Genomic DNA, 22,124 nt, shown 5'->3' on the forward strand with positions numbered 1-22,124 from the left:
TAGAGCCTACTCATCATAGTTAGCCATCTGTTTGCTCTTGAAGGTGGCGGAAGGGATCTGAAGAAGACAAGGATTACTTATTCAAACGCTGCCTCTCTAAACAGAATAGTAGGTGAGGGAAGTAAGAAGATATATTTCAGAAAGGAGGGCACCATGTGAGAGCTCTGAAGTTGATATGAGTGTCACTGTATCGAGGGAGTACAGTATTCTTGTGTGATCCACGATCTAGATCCTGAGCTGCAATTGTTCCTTTGAATTTGCCACTGATTTTTGAGGAAAAAATTCAATTTGTTCAATGTAATGAGACTTTTTTATTAGTAATTGTGTTGATTCTATACATTAGGCTTTTGTTATGTGAATAAGTTCTTAAAGGAACATCAATAAACACATATCCAGAGTGCCAAGTCTGAGGCTACGCTGCAAATTAAATTACTGGGAGTTACAGAGTTACAGTGTCAGCAGGAGAACCTTCATAAGAAGTGTGAATTTATCCCATACATCATGCTTGTATGATGCATAGAGAAAGATTTTCTAACACGATGCAATAAATTTTCCTGTAAATAATGTTATAGTTATTCACAAAATCAAATGATGGCGTACTTGTGTGCAAAGCCAGAGATGTTCTTCCTTTCTTTTCTGCTGTTTTTCCGTGATGGATTTCACATCTGTATCTTTTTGTCTTTTGTGACTGGCTGAGAATGCCACAATGATGATTTTACTCTGGATTTGAAATCAACTGTGATTAATGAGCATGTTCATGCCAGAAATTGCAATACTTTCAGCTTGCATGTGTCTAAGGTGCCCAGTCTCTACAGAAAGAAAATAACAACTGATGGTGTTCCATAGTAATAAATGCACAATATGGTATGTTGCAAAAAGGTGCCTGTCTGAAAGGGGGCAGCTATGGAGGGATGTGGTGAGAAATCTTTCATGTACGGTAGGTAGGTGACAATTTCAAATACAGATAAGTGGAGAAAGCACTTCACTTTCAGTGAGATAAACAGATTATTATTATTTTTTTTTCAGTAAGGATATTCACAGTTCAAAGTGTTACGCTTGAGTAAGATTTTTTTCCTGCAATTCTACTACCAGAGTCTGTGATGTAAAGACCAGAGGATTATGTTAAACTGGTATTGACTCAAGTAGAAGTAAAATGATAGCTACCATTGTAATGCTTGTGCTGAATAAGTTCTAAGTCATCTCTGGATTTTGATGCCCTCCTATTGTCAGTATCTCTGCCAATCCCTTATGCTTTGGTTTTGAGTTTGAAAGGTGTCACAAAGGCAGCTGGCTTGAAGAATGGAGTTCTTTTTGCACCTTGAATCCACTTGATGAAATTTCAGTTTCAATACTTTCTCTTGGTGCTGATGAATAGCATTGCTGGAACAGGGAGTAGGAAAGTGGAGAAAGAGTAGAATGTTGTTTACAGGAGGCATTATTGCAATAAGAAGATGTGTTGAGATGGAGATTACTGGAGAATAAGAGGTGGGGCCAATGTGCGGTTTGTGAGATATGATGCTTTTCATAAAAAACAATAAGCAGACAAAGTAGCAAACTTACACTGATAAACTGTAGACTTCAGTACTATTTATATCTTCTGTAATTCTGAAAATCAAACTCCCAGTTGCTTGACTTGAGATGATGTGGAATCACCTTTGAGTAGCTTCTGCATGTATATCTGCATTCAGAGCCAGTAATGAATGCTTTGGGTGACATCTATAATTCATTTCCAGAGGACAAACAGTTACTGTAAAAGTTATTTTTTTTCTATAGACTAGCAGAATAATGTATTTTTTTTTTTTCCTCAATGACTAACCATGCATTTGTGTTTATAATGCTGAAGCTCCAGCCTTAGGACCTGCTGTAAAGAACTGCTGAATGTTGAGAAATGCAAACCTTGTTTATTTCTGTAACTGCAGGGCACTGCAGTGCTCAGATTTTGCGTAACTGTTTCGGTAAACTGGTGCTAATGAAGAGGTAAGGGAAATATCCCACTGTTCTACAAGGGAATAATTTACTTTTCAAGAGAACAAACAAGTGAATGAATGTTTATTCCCCCAGGTAAAATAAGAAAGTTTTAAGCTTGGTGAAATTAAAAACAATCAAGAAAATCCTACTAGCTCATTTCTTCTGAACACATTCTGTTCCTGGTGATCTTGGGGAATTTTTAGGTGTTGTTACCTGCTTTATTCATTAGGAAACAAATGTATTCTTGCATAACTTTATCAGGCAGAAATCTATCAGATAAAGCAATACATTAGGAGTATTCATTTTGAAAAGAAACAGTGTTTAATCACCTTAAAAATGGAAAAAGTGGGTTTAGCCTTGTAACAGATGTTGATCTCTTTTTCTGATGTGTTTGTTAGTTTAAAAGCCATGAAGTTTTGTATGTATTGTGACTGACTAACGCAGCAGTGTCTCCTACTATAAAATATTTCAAAAGGAAGGAGAGTTTCTGTTGTCCCTTGTTTCCCATGTAATATAGCTGTAGATCAGTGGTGGATGTAAACTGTTAGGCACCAACATTTGTTTTGGTTCTAAAATGGTGTTTTGATTTGAAAAACTTAGGGTGTGCATATGTACTGAGTGGATGTTTAAGATCAGAATGGAGTGGAGAAGAGGAAAAATGATGAATTGGCTGCTCTTGGCTTCCTCTTGCAGAATGGTACTGTGTGTGCATCATTTCTACAAAATAATGTAATTATATTTCAAACTCTCGGACATAGAACAGCGTGTTTGTTAGGCACCAATCATACCTCTCATCAGTATGTAATGCCTGCTTCTCCCTCTTTGTGGAATTTCAATAGATTCTTCAAGTATCTCTGTTTTGAGTATTGTTATCTTAATTCACAGTGTGCAAACATTTTGCTTTTTGTTCTTTTCCTTCTTATGACTTAAGGTCATATTCAAGATTGGATAAAGTGTACTGCCCAGTATGTTGACATTTATCCTGTTCTAATGAATGCTTTTTGCACTTACACAAATAGATGTTTCAAGTGTCTTGGCACTTAGTTTCAGTTCTGATGTAAACATCCTTAGTGTCTTTCAAGTGCTTTCATCCTCATTTATCAAAAAATTTTCTCTGGTACTCTTTCCTTTTTAAGTTTCCAATGGCTTTCATTTTTGTTTGTCTCTTTTTTCAAGTGCTTTAACCTGTCATTTGGCTTGGAACAACAGTGTAGGTGACGTAATGATTATTTTAGCTCACATTATCATACTTCAGATAGCCTTTTCAGGCCTTACAGCATATTTTGTCAATGCCATAAGCATCCTAAACCAAAAACTTGAGCCTTGTTACTGCACATAGTAAACTCTATTTTGGCACTTGTCGGTAATTCAGTTTCACAAGTCATGCTTTAGAATGCATGCCTGTGTTTTAAAAGGCTATCTTCTTACATATCTTAGATTTAGATATATATGGAAAAATAATCATCATATTTCAGGAAATTTTCAGGAATTTTTGGTGGAATTTCAAAGAAAAGTCAGAGGGAATGGCTACTAAAAAATTTTATTGCCCAGTTATACATGAATGTATGCAGTGAACTAAATAGGCTTTCCTATGAATCAGTGGGCCACATCAAAGGTTCCTGGTGATGGACAATGACATAAAGTAATTGATAATGGTACATAGATCATGTTTAAAGTAATGTCTCCAATTTATTTCCGTGGAAACTACAACAGATATATAGAGCAAATTCTCTGCTATCAAAAACTATTTTTCAACAGTCACCACTGTTAGCTCTACATTTTTAATAATGATGAGCAACAATTTGTGTGCTGTGCTCATACGCATCTACACCAATGGATGTGAATTGCTGTTGCCACTGCTGAAACACATCACTCACTCACATTCACTGTTTGGTCTCCATAAACATTCAGCAAACATCAATGCATGTCAAAGGGTGCCATTTTTTTCTGCACAAAGGAATTCAGTGACACATCTTTGCTTTGTCAGACTGCCACTCTGCTGCTGTCTGTTGTGCAGCAACAAAATGTAATGGAATATTGGCTGGAAGGTTCAGCCTCTACTGCCATACCTCTGACATCTGGCCTCTGGCATTGTGGGCCAACATAATAAAACAGGAGGCATTGCTTTTGGAGTACCCCCATATATTGCCAAACTAGGAATACTAATCTCATTTTTACTTTGGCTGGTGATGGACTTTTAACAGGAGTGCAAATTTATGAGGATAAATTGCTAATATTTATTAATATATTGAATGTGTTATTGGATTTTTTAAGTGCCAGTCAAAATGTATGAAGATAGATTTGGGGAAGTCTTTTAGCTACTAAAACATTGAGAAATGTATGGTATGCTATTAATCAGAAAGGCAGATATATTAAAAAAAGGAATGCTGAAATACATTTGTTACTACCCCTGTTTTTTGCAAATAGGCAAATTGATTTCAAATGTAGTGTTGGGTCTGAGCAAGATAAGGAGTGGAAGAACAATAAGAAAGCTATAATCTTCAGGATAAAGCTAAGCTGAGAAATGAATGAATGGAACAGTTGTTAACTGCTTAGTGAAATGTAAAGTACACAGGCCTCTCAAAATTACAGACAGAAGTAATCAAAGCATGGAAAAAACAAAGGATAGAAGAGGCTGTTGAATAGAAAGTACAGATTTGTTATAGTGGTATTTCTTTATGTTAAACCTAGTTTTGTCTTTCTGGAGAAGAGATTGTTCTGGAGGCCGTATATTGCTGTATAATGGATTGATTATTTTTATGAAATATTTGGAGAATGTTTATAGTCATTTGTGAAAAGGCTTTGTGAAAAGGCTGGAAAACTTTTAATTGTGCTGCTATGTTAACAGACAAATAAGTGAAAACAATACAAAAATGCAGATATCTGCAGCCTCAACCAAGGAGAGAGCAGGATATTGAACAGTCCCCATGGGACCTTGGAGCTGAACTTGGAAAAACCTTGTAAAAGTCCACGTAAAAAGGAATTGGGCAATAATAAGAAGAATACCAAGATGTTGAAGTAGTTATGAGTTTTAAAGGTATTCCTATTCTTTGAATTGTCCATGACTATCTTAAGTTGCTCAGCAAAAGCTAGATGGATTACACGATCACTCTCTTTTGGCTTTATACTAGCTCTTTAGTCTGGAGACAATGTGTGTTCCAACAACTTATTTATTCTACCTGAAATTTTAATATTCCTTGAAGTACCAGGGAGAGCAAAAGGTTGAGACTTAAATCTGTCAACTCAACACTTAAGGACTTTGTATTCACAAAGAAAAATATGATTATGGATCTTTTTCTTTTTTTATATAATTCCTAAGATTATATCAGAACAAGACTTCAAATAGTCAAATGCAGTATTGATATTACTTTTAAAGAAGCTCAAGTTCCTAAATAATGAGTGAGTTGTCAGTCTGAATAGAAAAGTTTATTTGCAAGTGTCAGGAAGGTTTAGATATTATAAAGCAAGGAATTCTCTAGCTCTGCTGGAAGGACATACAGCTCTCAAGAACTTGTGCCTGAATATTCATTTAAATTTTCTGAATTTTTACCTTTATTTACATTGTTCTTTGATGAACATTTCTTAACGTTTTGTAAACATTCATGAACTGCTTCTTGTTCACATGGATTTCTAAAATTAGGGAAGCCCATAATATTTCTGGGAGAGATCTGTTAAAAATGGAAGAATAGGTTGTTGACCTATTGGATGTGGTCAGATTTTTGAGCCTAGAGGAGATTCTAACCCTAATCTGCTGATCACGTCTTGTAATCCATTGAGCCTGCTGGAAATTTAGGAGGAACTACGTGCTACAGCTGTCACCACAGGAAGTCCGGATAGTACCATGCAGTAATCTGAAGGGAGAATAAAGAAAAGGTGACAGGACTATGGCTCTGCTTCTTTCTAATTCTGATTTTTAGTCAATGTTTAAAATTCTAGACATCCATAAATGCAAATTAACTGCAGAATCAGGCAGTGGAGAACCAGGGATACGATCTGACACAGTCATAGAACATATTGGGAAGAAAGGATTTGTTAAAGATATAGGAAAAAATGAAATAAAACTTAATTGATGATTTTTATACACTTTGATAGAGCATTTAGATAAACTGGAGAAGGTAGGAACTAACCTAACTGTTGTGAAATAAATATTGTTAGAAAAAATAGTGTGGTAACATAATCATCAGTAACAAAGGAGTAGAACATCATGCAGAAGAAATAGGCACTGACGTAACAGAAATGGGATGAGTACAAAAGAATACAAAGGTGCTGCCTTTAGAGATGAATAACAGTTTTATCAGGAAGGTTTCCAAAAGGATGAATACAAAGTCAGTTGGTTGCAGTGACGGGCAGTCTAAGGGAAAATTTAGAAAATTTAGGTTTGGAGATGTACACAAAAATCTCATTCTTGAAATTTAGGCCTTATGAATGATGTGGTTAATTAACTAGAAAATTTGTGAAAATGGTTATTTAGAATTTTTAAAATTAGATGAGAAATGCACTGAGTTCATTATTAACGAAGGGCAAAGTAAAGTATCAACGGGGTGGTTTTTTTTTTTTTTTGCCCCGTGTTGGATTATTTATCAGGATTTAACACTGCTTAGCTGCAATATTGCAACTGCCATCTATAGCTTTACCCTTAAAAAAAAGTTTAAAAAGATCCTCTTTATTACTGTTGATATATATCTCTGTACTTGAGTTTATAAAGAAGTATGCCTAAGTCATTAAAGCAGTTTTAAAATCTAATAAATTTAGAGTACAAGTGCAGTGCGTTTGTTTCCTTGGAAACATTCTTTTGCAATTTCTTTAAGATGAGATGCAGTCATTTTAAGTAGCATGTATTTAGGAGACCTAATGAATTTGTCTCTGGATAGTACATAAATATGTAAAAAGGCTGTAGAAATTGGTGGAACAACTTGTACTTCTGGTTTCTATGGAAACAACCAGTACATTGTCATGTACTGTGGTATTATGAAGAACAGTGTAATTAAAATAGGGTGATTTTTTCGATGCCTAACTAAATAGTTAGAATAATATAATATAAATAATATATATATAATATAATTATATATATAATATATTATTATATATATTAGTATTATATTAATATTATTATATTATAATATATATTTATATTATATATATATTGTTATTATATTATTATACTATTATATTATATATTATATAATAGAAAGAATAACTAAAGTTATTCTTTTCTTAATGTCAGAGAAAATTCCTTAGTGTTTTTTTTCTTTTTTTTATTGTTGCAAACAACACAAAAACTTAAATACAAAAGCAGTATATTTTTATCAAATTACGTAATGAGAAATCACAGAATTAGAGAATGGTTTGGGTTTGAAGGGATTTTAAAGACCACCCAATTCCAACCCTCTGCCATGGGCAAGGTATCGCCTACCCTGAACGCTTCCAGAGATGGGGAATCTGCAACTTCTCTGAGCAGCTTTTTCCAATGCTTCACCACTCATCATGGAGAATTTCTTCCTTATATTTTACCTAAATCTACCACTATTTAGTATAAGACCATTACTTCTTGTCCTATTACTATGCTCCCTGATGAAAAATCCTCCCATCTTATTGGTAGGCCCATTTTTAAGTACTGATAGACTGCACTAAGGTCTCTCTGGTGCCTTCTCTAGGCTTTCTCAGCCATTTTTTTTCTTAGCAGAGATGCTCTAGCCCTCTGATCTGATCATTCTCATGCCCCTCCTCTACACCTACTCTAAGAGATCCACATCTTATGCTGCATGCTCCAGACCTCAGTGCAATTCTCCAGGTAGGGTCTCATGAGAATGGAGGGAAATAATCACCTCTTGCTTTGTTAGCTACACCTCTTTTGATGTAACTCAGGATTTGATTAGCTTTCTGGGCTGCAAATGCATGTAATTGGCAGAATTCTCTATCCATTCCTTATCCAGCTTGAAACTTGAAATTTGGGATTGTCCTGAACCGGGTGTAGGACCTTGAAATTGGCCTTGTTGAAATACAGGTTTTCATGGAGGCCCACTTCTTTTATGCTATATACCATTCTTATGTTAAAATATTTTAAGACGACATGAAATTACTTCCTGTCTGTGATATTGTCAGCTGTTTTGATTAAAACAGCTGTTGTAGCTTTTAGATGGAAATCAAAAACATAAGCTGTGTTTGTCACACTGTTGTCATTTTGTTGTGAGTGTGGAACTACAGAGCAAAGTTTAGTCATCTGCCTTGTCAGCTTAGATCGTTCATGAGATCTTATCTCCTAATTCTCAGAGAATGTCTGTGCAGGCACATTTCTTTCTTGCCTAAAGCTTGAGGGATTTGAGGAAGGTGAGGTGCAGGGGAGGTCCTGGGTGACAGACACAGAACAGGGATGGCCCCATGTGTTGAGGTGCTCGTCTGGAGGCTTTGAGCTTCCTGAGAAGCAAAGTAACGAGCACTACATATATTTTATGCAGAGAAGTATTATGGAATATCTGTACAAAATATATAGCTTGAATTCAGCATCACAGCATGCTTCTCAAATCCCTGGAGCCATAAGAATCTACTTGAAAATGATTTAATTTGCCTAAATTACCTTTCTAGTTGAATGCCTGTAGCCAGGAACTGTTGCCGTTGTAAAGAAGCCTTATTATTATGTCAACTTGTGTTGACCCTAGAACCTATTAGGCCTTCCTTTTAAAAGAATTTATTTTATGTCCATGAAGTGCATAGTTTGAACTAGTGGATTGTGGTTTTCCAATGCTCATGGGCAATAAATCTGAAAATAGGAAAAGACCAGAAGTTTGTTATTAATGAACTAAAGTCAGCAGGGTAGGAAAACTGAAGCAAATTCCTCAGGCATGTCATGAATTATTGGCTAAGGTAGAACAAAGAAGGTTTTATCATGAGTACTCTTCAGAGCTTGGTTGTTTACAATTAGTTATTTCTGAAAGCCGTCTTTATGGGGGAATATAAATATAAATATATATTCCAAGTTCCCATCTGCTATTCAAAGTATTGATTTATTGTTCTCCGAGTCAGTTTTTACTACATGTTCTGATAATTAAACAGCGTGGTTTTTCTGAGGTACATATCAAAAGTAAAGAAAATGTCTTTTATACTAATTTTTCTAATGACGTTTTCCTAGTATAGAGCTAGGATGCACAGAGTAATTTGTTTGGAAATCTTATTGACTAGCAGACAAGCAGGTATGCTTAATAGTTAGCAATTAAAATGTTTGAATTGATGATGGCAGTTCATGTAAGAGCCATACTGAATTTCACCAAAACTTAGAAAGTATTTCCACATTGCCATAGAATCCTACAATCCTTCAAGTTGAAAGGAACCGTTAAAGGTCGCCTATAGTCCAACTCCCCTGCAGTGAACAGGGACATCCACAATTAGACCAAGTTGCTCAGAGCCTGGTCCAAGCTGGCTTTGAAAGTCCCGAGGACCACATCTCTGGGTAGTCTGTCCCAGTGCTTTACCACTCTCACTGTAGAAGACTTTTTCCTTATATCCAACCTAAATCTCCCCTCTTTAGATCTGAGACAATTTCCTTACATGTATTTCAGTTCTTCTGAAGTTTCTACAGCTGTCAAGATTCTGTATGGTTTTCCATTTCATATTACAGGCAGCCATTATAAATTGAGTGTTATTTGCTTTTTAACTTTTTTTTGGGGGGGTCCTACGAAATAGCTTGATTTTCTACTTTACTAATGAACTGTGGGCTTCCTTTTATAACTTGGTGAAGAAATAGCTATGCATGGTGATTTCTCCATAGACAAAGTGGAAGCTATAAATATGCAAATATCAGTTTTGGCTTTACAAAGTTTAATTGCTTTGCATATTATGCAAATTCCTAGGATGAAAAATTGACTTGTGCAGTAGCACAGTTGTATATTCTCTATCTTAAAAATGCAGGCATATTGCTGAAAAACGTGCTGATATTTTGTCTGCAAGTTTACATCTTATTCATGTTATTGGAGTGTGTGTAGGATACATGACCAAGGCTCTTCAAACATTATGTTCCCAAACTGCATTTCACGGAGTCTAAGAAAATCACTTGGAGTAGTTGCTACCATACCTATGCGTGCTGAGATCACAGGAAGCAGAACTGGAAGGACCTCTGAAGATCATCTAGTGTCTCTCTACCCTACAGTAGGATCAGCTTGTTCTGAACATTTCCAGACTCTCATAGATTAAGAGCTTGAGGCGAGGAATTGAGAAGTTCTTGTGCTCTTTGATGCTGTAAATTATTTTTCTTCTATTAGTTTGGTAAAGAACAGAGTTATAATCTAGACTATTTCATTGCAATTCCTGATTATTCTTTTTTCTAAAAATATCTGTTCTAATGGTATCTATAGGAGCTCTGGGCCCCTGAACTCAGCAGCCATATGCTATGTTACAGACATTAGGCAGGCACTGGAATGCCTCACAAAATTGAGAACCATTTCAATGCAATACTGCAAACAGTGTCTCTGCTCAGCTGGTAATTCTGTGAGGTTGCAAGAAGAGCTAACCTCTGAACACTGTGTTGGAAATGGAGGTTGTTATGTTTTAGCTATTTTGGAAAGAAAGTTTTAGATGTTAATAACTAAGAGTCTTCCAGTGTCCTAGTTTTACAGATCATCGTATTCACAGATGAACTACTTTGATCTGGCCATTTGCCTTGAAGTCTCTCTTCAGTGAAGGTAAATCAGAAAAGGAAATCAAAGGTATTGATTTTTCAAGATTCAAAGTAGACAACACAGATGCAGAATTGCATGAAGAAAGTTGGAAAGAAAGGAAATTAAAATTATTCATATATTCCTTAGAATAGTTGAAAATCTTTTGCAGTTCTTTAGATCTTCTTCCCAGGATGTTGAAATATTCAGAATCCTGTGGCTGAGGATCCATTTCTGCATGTATCCAGCCCTTGGCATAAGCCTAAAAGAGGATCTTGATTTGTTCTTAGGACAGTTAGCCTATTGATGCTGAGATAATAGGAGGAGGCAACAGGGAAACACAAGGGAAATACTTATAAGGTATTTTAATTTGGGAAAATGATTTGAGAACTTTAGTATTTGCTTTCATATCACAAACTTCTCTAGAGATTGCTCATGTGAATTAATCACACAATTGGAGCTGTTGCATGAGGCACACTATTTACTCCAGAGCCCAGTCGTACTTCTAAGCATTGACAACTCTTTCCTCTGCCCACTGTTCTCTGCAGAATGGCTTCAAGTACCTTTGTTTTAGGAGCAGCACAGGCTGCCTTGTGCCAGAACCTTGGTAGGAGGCATGGGATTGATTCCCTACAGAAAAAGGCAGGATGCTTGCTGAGTCCTTAAAGCACTGAACCTTCTTGTCATCAGCATTGCTGTCACCAGTATCCCCATCTCTGGCAGCACTTCAGAAGAGCAAACTCTGCTTGGGTTTCTTTTTTTTTTTTTTCTTTCTTAAGGAGAGGGTGTCAGGTTGAATCCTTGGTGAACTGGGTTATTTTCTACAAAGGAGAAAAACAGAACCTTCTTTGGAGCACATCTGTATGTACCTACTAGGTGTGCATGCTTCCTTACACAGCAGCATGGGACTGGGACAGTGTCCTGAATTCCATGTCATAAACAGTGATTTACAGTTAAATCTAGAATGATCAACAACAATATTCACTTTCCTGACCAGTGCTTTAAGTTGTGAATTCCTGCTGACATAGTTGCTTTCCTTTCCCTGCCTCTGTAACTAGCTGAAGATTTTGAGAACAAGAAGACCAAAAGATAAACTTGTAAAATTTCCTGGAAGAAGAATTCCCCAGACTAATCCTCAGAGCACACCGAGTTTGTAAAATAGAAGGGAGCTTGTGTGGCTCATCTCCACAGCACTGTAGCATCTACAGCTCTTTTTGGATCCAACTCTAATTCCTTAAGAATCTTATGTATATATAAATATAATGTATAAATTATGCAAACTGCTTTCTTTTCTATCTCATGTTATTTTCCGGTTTTTGAACTATTTACATATATTACCATACTACTTGATATGCTAGCACTTCAATATTTAAAAATAAAATATTTTTTTACATATTAAAAATATATATAATTGACTGGAGATGAGTATTAATACCGAGGACGTATTATCATGCTTTTCTAATCTGTCTCAAAATAACAAACTGTCTTGTTCACTAGGTGACAAGAGTGTACAAAGCTGCAGTACAACAGACTTTGGATATACTCTTTCTTCCTGAAGGAAAAGAATTTCTTACAAGCACAGATGCAGTAAGCCGAGACTCAGCAGATCGTACCATCATTGCATGGGATTTCCAAAGTGCTGCAAAAATTTCCAATCAGATTTTTCATGTAAGATTAACAACTGATTTTCTGGGTCATTATATATTTTTTCATGGTTGTCAATCTTTTAGAACAAAAGCAAAACTTTCATTTTTTTCATATCATTTTATGAATCATAATTACCCTGTTAGTTGCAGGGTGTTTATTTTCATACTTTAACAACATTTACTTAATCTTTAAAAACCACCTGGAAAACTGATAGATCTCCTTGTGTTAGTGAACTGGCAATGAAAATAAACTCTTTAACATCTAAGCCACGTTTAGGCAAAAACATTGCAGTGCTATTCTCGCTTACCAATGGTTGTAGTTGCTGTAGCACCACGTTTCTTTTCCGACACTTCTCCTAGGATAGCAAAATGATACATTTTTAATTAGATGGAATGAAGACTATTGACAAATTATATTTAATATTTGCATAATAACAGCGACCTGATACATGCATACTGATATCTTGTGTAACATAATCACAGAGACAAAATTTACTTTTATCAATGCAGGTGCACTATTTCAGTAATCTGTCCAAGTGAGATATTTGATGGACTAAATTGTCTAGAAAAGCTGACACCTTCAAAGGAGATTATCAAGGAAGTTAATAGATAATTCCAACTCCCTGGATCATTTCTTAAAACCCAAGTCTAATATCTTATGTAATATAATATGATCGGATTGTATACAGATGCCTTTTGGCTGGAATGAACAGTTCTCTACTGACAAAGACATGTAGCAGGTGATCAAATGGGATTGTTTCATGTTTAATTTCCACAGTTGCACAGTTGTGTCTTTGTCTGCTATTAAATATTTCATCATCCTGAATCAGCAATTAAAAAAAAAAAAACAAACAACACTAAATAATGTACAGAGCAGTCAGGTTTGGAATCAGAGGAGGCTGTCTTTCATAACAACCTCCCTATCCACTACCAAAGAAACAAATAGCAAATACACACAGCCCACCATCTGTGAACTGGACAGTTTTTTTTCCCTCTTCTACACTGTTTGACCCCTTCCAGTTAGACTCAGTTTCCCCCACAAAGCATGCAGTTCTTTGTCAACCAGGTACAACACCTAATGCTGTTTGATTGCTGTGCCCAATTCCTGGCAATATCCAGAACTGTCCTCCCAGTTCATCTCTTCCAAACCCCATAACAAGATCATTCATGCTTTTCCCACCCTATGTGGGTGGGAAGAAGTATGTATGAGGGGGATTTGCTTCCACATTTGAACTTCAGTTATCCTTGAGCTGAAAGAAGGTGTCTCAGTAACTTTGTGTGCTATACTTTGGAGGTTCTGCCATTTAATTATGCTACTGCAAAGGAAGGTGGGATTTTGATCATTTTCTAGGAAATTGGGGTAGATATTTGATTTAATATTTGACTTTGTGTAAGACTTTCTGTGGATTGTAATAAGTTTCTTTATGGAGATGACTTTATGGTCTTTCAAATTTGTCGAAAAAAATAACCTAGTTCATTTGAACAAATGCCTTATTTCATGCAACAAAACTTAATTATTATTTTCAGGAGCGCTACACTTGTCCAAGTCTGGCTCTGCACCCAAGAGAGTCTACATTTGTTGCTCAGACAAATGGGAACTATATGGCATTGTTTTCCTCCCAGCGACCTTACCGAATCAACAAAAAGAAGAGATATGAAGGGCATAAGGTATTTTCTTTCACCAGAATGATATTATCCAAGTCCAGAAGTGAGACAGAGAGCAAAGTATCTGCATTTTAATATGTCTGCTAATAGGGCTTGTTGATAAATCAGTGATTGGTAATAATTGCCTTCCTTTGCTTTCCTATGTGCAATTTTGAATTATATACACTCTGAAGAAAACAGTTATTAAAAGGCTTTCTGGATACTTAGTAGCCTGATTAAGTAAGTTTATGGTATGGATGTGCCTTAATAGAAACCCAGACCAGTCCTTAGTGCGTATTTATTTAAATATGCATTTTTTTGTATTACATTCATTCTTCAGTGAACCACTGTTAACTTCCCTGATCAGAATCAGAAGTTACACCATTATTGATTTTTTCTTTTAACAGGTGGAAGGATTTGCAGTGGGCTGTGAATTTTCTCCGGATGGAACACTTTTGGTGACAGGAAGTTCAGATGGCAAAGTGTTTTTCTACAACTACCATACTTCTAGGATTGTTCGTACTTTGTCGGCACATAGAGAAGCTTGTGTGAGTGCAGTATTTCACCCAATATTGCCATCACTCCTTGCGACTTCTGATTGGGCTGGAGAAATCAAGATCTGGCAATAACAAGCAAAATAACTTTTCATCCATCAAAGAGCTTGGTATTTCAGAGGGAATAAACCATGATATGCAATGTGATATTTGTTGTGATGTGTTGTAGGCAGCAGAGACTGTTATCTTTTCTTCTTGGACCACTAGACATATGCTTTCATAATGCAGTTAAGAGGATTCTGTGATTAGCTGCTGAGCAAATAAGTGTTCTCTCTCTCTCCCTCTCCCTCTCTCTTTCTCTCCTTGGGCCCTGGTGACGAATTTCTGCCCTTTCTGTGCCAATATTCTGGTGTTTATCTAGTCCAACCCTGGTGTGAGAATCTAGACTTGAAGAGAATTATTGCCCTTCTTATGTAGCTTTTATTTTAGCTTTCTTAAACCAGATTGTCACTGGCTTAGCTCCTTGCCCTGGTCACTCATGCTGGTCAAGCAATGCTATATTTCCTTGTTATACAGCTCAAGGCAAAGCAGCATCTTACATGCAAGAGAGGGAAGATCACAAGACAGATGGGACTGACTTTTCTGGAAACAGGCAGATATTACCAGCCCAACTTCCTGTAAAATGCTCTCTGTTTTAAGGGAAAAACTTGGAGCTAATTATGAAGTCTCTAAGTCTGTGCTCCTTGGATTCCTATGTTTAAGACTGAGTTTTGAACTGAATTTTTATAACTGTATGTTATTGAAACAAAACTATATGTAAGTATAAAACTTTTTTTTATACAAGGTGTCTGTACTTCATTGTTTTACTCCTGTTAACATTCACAGATCTGTACTCAAAATTACCATGAAATTGATTCTGTGTGTGGGGAGTGGGATAATTAATATGCCACCTAGATTTATTGCAAATGCAATGCATTTCTCCATACCTCTTAATGTCCTTTACAGGTAGAAAATTGTCTCTGTGCCATTCTGTGAAGGGGATGTTCTTTGACATTCAGATTGTAGCTGGGCCATTGTGAGGCAAATAGAGAATCTTTTCAGCCATAATACTGTATGCTTGCATTTTTCATATGTAGCATCTTAAATTCTTCTAATTTGTTTTCATTGGCATGAATGGAAGGTGAGGTTTTTATTTTATATACCATTTTTAAATGCTATGGAAATGGATTTTTCAGGAACAAAAATCGGAACACTCTTGAAAATGGCAGATTCTAATTAAGAAATAAGAAAAATGTACTCCATTGGTTTTGTAGTCTGTGCTCCTTTAACTTTTGGTAAGTGATAAGCCTATACTGAAACCATGGTTCCAATTATCCTTGAATTTTTATATAGTTTGAAATCTGGATCAAAATATTGTGACTGTGTAGTTTTAATCATCTTAGCAACAGCTTTGATAGGTTTTAACGCAGGGCATTACAGTTTAGTGATCCATGTGAGGTAGTGCAAATAACTACTTATTTTTCTCAATTTCTTGCTTCCACGTTTGGCAATTTGATTTTTGACATAAGGCTGGATTTTGCGTTTCTCCTGACTGTATCTCTAGCACACAAGCCAGCTGGACCTTTCAACAAATAGCCTGCTCTGTGATTTGAGGGGTTACTCTTAATTAAACCTGTGGTGCTGGTGTTTATGTGATTCTAATAGAGCATATTCCTGAATATCAGAAGGTCAGGTGAAAACAAAGCAGCTGCCTGTATTTGGGCTGGCTGAATCACAGCTGTGTGGCATTGCCTAAGAGAGTGGCTCTGTTTCTTTTCCTCCAGGTATTTTAGTTCTAAAGGTGCTCCTACCGCTTTAGAACTTGGGGGTGCCTGATGTGTCAGTACAAAGGATGTACACTGCAGTAGTGCAATACATCCTATTAATCCCTACAAGAGCTTATCTTGGGCTGTTACGTGTTTAAATACAGCGTGGAGATATGCTTCTGAAATAAATGTTGAACTCATGGTGCCTACTTGAGGAATGCTATATATCTGAAAGAGCTCTCAGTGCCTTCAGCTGAGACCAACTGTGAATGGAGTGGAAGATCTTGAGACAGCAGTCTTGGGGGATCATTGACATACTGCACAGAAAAGTAATTTACTCTTGTAATTCTACCCATGTTGTTGCCTGAATTTAACTTATGTCCTGAGGCATGATTCTGGTGTCTGGCATTTATCCTTTCTGAAACGATCTTGCAAGTATAATTTTTAAACCATTTATTAGGGAAAGAGGAAAAAAAAAAAAAGGACGAATTTTGATTAAAGACAGTGGAGGAAAATAAAATAAATTTATACTATATAGTATTAGAGAATATTAAATTTGGAATTGCATTTGTGTTTTATTTCGAAGGTGGCTGGAGTTTTAATTACTTGCGAGATTCAGCCAGCAGTTTTACAAAGGAATGAAATTATGTTCACAGCATTATCTTGTTAAAATCTCTTTCTAATATAAAACTGATTAAGACAGAGAGTGAAATTTAATCATTTGAAATATTATAGCATAGTGGTGTCAATTAAGTTTTCATTATGATTCAAAGACAAATTCTTCCTTGTAATCTTATGTAATGAACTGTAATCAAAAAATATCCACATTTCTCCATCATTCTGCAATTACCAAATACTGTTTGGGCTGCAAACAAGGATCATTATGGTCAGATGAAGCTTTTAGAATGTAATGAATTGTTGGTTAATTAATTTTATTCATAAAATTGTAATCTAGAAATGTTTGAATCTTGTTTTAGGAGCAATTTTTCTAGCTTTGTAAGGAGCTTTCTAGGGTGTTGTGTGTTAGAGCCAAGCTAGAGATCTTCACCATTTTGAAATGGTCTTAGGCTTTGCAGATAAACAGGCTGAGTTCATTTTAATCTATTTTGTACTGTACCAAAAAGTAACAATACCAATCTCTAACATGTTATTATTTTCTACTGAAGCATTATTAATTTGGGGTATTAGATGATGCAAGCTATTCAACTGCATCTTTATCTCAAAAACCTGCTAATTAGCAGACAGCTATTAGAATTATTGTGTTCACCCAGATGAAGTACTGTTGGTGAGTCACGATATACCTCAACTAATGGCTTAATGAGGAAGTTAAGGTATGGCATGACAATGAGATGAGTCTTTCTGTACATTTGGGCTCTTTCTGACAAATTTAAAGTAATAAGACTAAATTAAGAGCTGTAATACTATGTCAGAACAGAGAAAAATAAGGTAAAAAAAAAAAAGTGGGATCTCAAATTTTCCACAATTCTGATGTATGTGGTTTTGAATTGCAGTCAACTGAAAATATTTGTCATGCGTTGGCTAGTCTTCATTTTGAGCAACCCTAGCTCCTCCAGGCACTTCCTTTCATTGTTGCCATTTAATTCTCAGCTTTTCTTCCTTTTTTTTTAAGCACCTTATTTTGAATAAGTATACAGTAGCCTATATTCTTATACTCTGCTCATCTTCAAAAAAAAAACTCATTTTGCGGTGCTTTCATTCCTGCTATCCTTAGCAGGGTGGCCAGAAATCAGAGAAGACTCTACTCAGTTCATGCCTTTGTCTGTTTTCCAGTTCTCAGAAAATCACAGAATCACAGAATGACTTTGGCTGGGAAGAGCATAGAAGCGCACTTAGTTCCAAACCCTGACATGGGATGATTGCTGCTCACCAGATCGGAGCCCATGGCCCCATTCAACCTGGCCTTGAGCACTTCCAGGGGTGGGGCCAATTCTCCAAGTCATTCTTCCTGTTGTTAAGTAGGGGTTATAGCTTTGCTTTCCTCGGGCTCAAATATGCAGGAAAACTGTGCCTTCATTTCATTATCCACCTCTTGCAGTGTGCCGCCCTCCTTGATAGCATAGCCCAACTAAAATGAATGCTAGCTCATTCCTCAGGAAGTTTTCAAGGACACTAGTGGCAGAAATTGGATCAACTCTTAAGACCCATCCATCCTTTGTATTCATTTTTCTCATCTGCTGTAGCTTTCACTCTTTTGTTCACACACGTCTCCAAGTCTAGAGGGCTTTTCTTTTGCCAGTCGTTCATATTGCCTATACCCAGAGCCTAGAAAACAGCCACGTTAGTAAGCAGAAGAAATTAATCCTTTTGCTTTTGCCCTTCACAAAGCAGAGTTTGCCTTCAGGTGAGGGTCCTCCATGCATTTGCAACACTATTTGCTTTTATAATGACTAGCATTCACATGAGCAGCCTGCTGCTTCCCACTCCGTGCTCCCTAGCACCACCCAGTGCTTTAATAAGATTTCTTCTGCAGATTCTCCCCCCATTTGCCCTCTCTTTTATCTCTTTCTCTTTCAATCTCCGATTGCTATTTTATGCTCTTGCAGATTTTTTTTCTATTACAGTTTTACCTACAAGGTGTGTCATCTTAGTTTTTTACAAGTGCATTTTTTGGAAAAAGAAAAACAGAAAGATATACCCCCATCATTGCCACTTGTACTGCTTTGGCTCATAGAGTGCTCAAACTGTGCTTCTTTTGAATAAAACTGAGAGAATGGGTTCCAAGAGCATATTTAATAACTCTCAACTGCTGGGGTGAGACTAGAAGTAGTTCCAGCTATCCCCCACAAATCCCAAGAAGCGTGTAGCTGAGATGCTGCGTTTTCAGAAGTTATGAGGCACTTATTTCTGTTGGGCCCATAGCACTTTCTAATATAAATACTTTAGATAGTAGTTCCAGAATCTTTTGAAACAAACCCCAACCATAATTTGAGAAATGTTTGCTCTCCAGTGGTGGTACATCTTTAAGGTAAAACCAGGTGACCATGACTCAAAACTGATGGGTTCTGCAACAAGTGTGTGTGATTCTGATTTAGGACTGAGTGCCATAGTCGAGTCTATACTGGGAATAATATGTTTGTAGATGAGAATATTGCTCCCTTCGCTGGCTTTAGATAGAAGTTCAAAGGCATTGGGCTTCTTTGCCTTCCCCTTCCAGTCCCTGGATGTCCTTCTCCACAGGCTAACTTAGAGGTCTGCCAGATAATGTGTTCATTTTTATGTTTTACAAATTATAAAGCTTCACCCAAATATACTCATTGCTGTATTTTCTCATTTTTGTGTAATTGCCTCTTAAAATCAATCTAAAAATTCTCGAAGTAGTTCTTTGGAGAAGGTTGATGTTCACCGTGGTTGAAGATGCCTGAAGTGACAGTCCAGACAGCTTCAGGTTAGATGTATTTGTCTCCAGTTCTCATCAGGCTGTAAAGCTCAGGTAATGCTTCCACTTCTGAGTAGGATTTCTACCAGTGAATTGTTTGAAGTCTGTCCTTAGAAAAGTAATTTGTGTAATGTGTGTGTAATCATACTGTCCCTGGTGCAGACTTTGTTGCATCAAAAAGTCAATTTTTGTGTGTTCAGGTTGCTACTACTCTTCTGAAAACAAGCAGTGAAAAATCGCTTTGCAATATCATTTGGATTTATTTTCACCTATGAACTATGTTGTGTTTCACTGCATAACCACCTCCTTTGTTACCTTTCTCTTTTGTGATATAAGTAAATTGCAGAGCCAGTCTACTTCAAAAGGCATGAGCAATGATCCAAGTTGGATATTAGGTAAAAAATTTCATGCCTTATATCAGAAATGGGTTATTTTGATTCTTTCCCTTTCCTCGGTTTGTTAATCTTTCCTGTTCACAAAGATAATTTCTTAGAAGTAAAGATAAAAGATCTGGTAGTCCCATCCAGCTAATTTGCAATTTGGATGGTTAAGTTGCTAATCTTTGCTATTTGTTTCAATGTATGCAATTACTTGAAAGGCAGTAACCATTTCAAATCATGTACTGCTGTGAGTACAAAAAATGAAGGTACTCTTTATGCCATTAATATGAAGCGTGCAGTCTGTGAACTTCAGGTATGACAGAGATTAATTTTTTTTCTTGCTACAGCCTCAAATCTGTAATATATTTTCACAAGGTTTGAATCTGGGGAAAAAAAACTGAAGAGAAAGTCTAATCTTAATCATATTCCATACCCCTAAACTCATCCACAGATATTTACTTAAAAAAAAAAAAAAAGAAAAGAAAAAAAAATCATCCTTTTAATTTCCTGATTTACCAGGATTGTATGAGAGAATTTTTAGGGTTTTTTTCTTTTTTTTCCCCCTCGAATATAAATACCAGTGAGGGAAAAAGACACAGGGTTCCTACTGCAGTGTGAAAGGAAAGGCCATCTCTGTGCCGATCACTAGTACTGATCTCAAGCTCTGTTCACTTTTGATTCTTTCTCCCTTTTGGACATCTCAGAAACGAAATGTCAGTCAAGTGAATCACATCCTAATGTAAAAAGAGATGAGTCATTGCAAATGCTCTGTAGGATGCATGGTATGCACAGATTTGAAAATATATAGAAATCTTTTTTTTTTTTTTTTTTATCTGGTACCATTTGTATGCCACTGATTGTTTGAAAAGGTTAACATTGAGTCCCCTAAATCCTATAAACTGACTCAATTCTGCAACGCTTTTACATAGTGCTCAAATAGAGCTTGTGCCTTGATTTCAGAGATGCACACCTGGAGCAGGAGGAACAGGCAATAGCATACAGTGAGAACAACAGTCTGAAAGCTTTCGAAGAGTAATAGGAGATCAAAGGGAAAAGAAGAATGCTTGGAGAATGGGTGATATTATCAGGTGAAATGTAGTATAAGAGAAAAGGGAGCTGAGAAGAGAGTTTGACACTAGTCAAAGCATAATTTTCCTTTGGCCCACACTGCACCTACATACAATGTAAATTTGTCATAGGTTTGGGGCTTTTTTTTCAGGACAGCTCTGCAGCTGTTTAGTTTTCAGAAGGTAAACTGCTACTGCAGTCTAGTCTTGGCTGTTTCAGTGTCAAATGAATTGCTGAATGCACTCAAAGCTGCGTGCTGCCATGGGTAATTGGCATTTTGAGGGATTTATGGGGAAGGGAACAGAGGCATGCATTGTATCATTATTAAAAGCAATGCTCCTGGGATTCAAGCTTCTAATGTAATTTACATTTGTACCTCTCTACTTCAGAGTTCAATTTTTAATAATCTATTTTCTTAATGATGTATAGAATACTTTCCTTGTTTATTGAACATACCAGCTGAAGTACCACATTAATTATGTATCCTCAGGGATTTTTGCTGTTTGGTGCATTCTGAATGCCCTTCAGAGAAAGCAAAGTATAGGATTGAGAAGCCTGACAAGGTCTCTCTGAGGGAATCAGCAGTTTCTCCTCTTACTTTTAGAATTGCTTACATTAAGGTGCACATTCTCTTTGGTTCAAATTGATTAAATGTCAGTAGAACAACTGCAGATGTGTTCTTTTTAACAAGATTAAAACACGACTCAATGTAATTTTTGGCCTAATTGCTTGCATTTTGACCAGTTCTTATGGAACTTTAGCACAAAATTTCTGTCATCAGGTTTACATGTGCTCATGGAAATACTCAGCAGGCAAAGTATCCTTCTGAACTGGTATTCCACCTAATGAAAAATCCTGCTTTCTTGTGCCTGTATGCATGTTTTGGTTGTTTTGGACCTTGGTACCGGGGAGAGCTGTAAGACAATGGTACGAATAACGGGTGGCAGCAGGGTGACTTCGTTTTCACTACCATCCCCTTTTCAGTATTCTTTAAAGGATGTTGAAAAATTGCCTCAGGAACTGCAGTCTCAAAGTCTCCAAAATGTTAACCTTTGTGATATATTTTAAAACGCTTTT

The 22,124-nt window shown here is 36.4% G+C and overlaps 1 protein-coding gene across 2 annotated transcripts in view; it reads left to right on the forward strand.

Annotated features, from left to right (window-relative positions):
* The window catches only part of WDR25 (WD repeat domain 25), a 59,833-nt gene extending 44,593 nt beyond the window's left edge, over positions 1 to 15,240 (forward strand). For both annotated transcript variants that reach the window (XM_048947805.1, XM_048947804.1), the window contains exons 5-7: positions 12,111 to 12,281; positions 13,787 to 13,927; positions 14,311 to 15,240. In XM_048947805.1, coding sequence (XP_048803762.1) covers positions 12,111 to 12,281; positions 13,787 to 13,927; positions 14,311 to 14,532 — 534 coding nt within the window. In that variant the 3' untranslated portion in view covers positions 14,533 to 15,240. The remainder of the gene's footprint in view (positions 1 to 12,110; positions 12,282 to 13,786; positions 13,928 to 14,310) is intronic.
* Positions 15,241 to 22,124: the final 6,884 nt, after the last annotated feature.

Source organism: Lagopus muta, chromosome 6, assembly GCF_023343835.1.
Source record: "Lagopus muta isolate bLagMut1 chromosome 6, bLagMut1 primary, whole genome shotgun sequence".
NCBI classification, from domain to species: Eukaryota; Metazoa; Chordata; class Aves; order Galliformes; family Phasianidae; genus Lagopus; species Lagopus muta.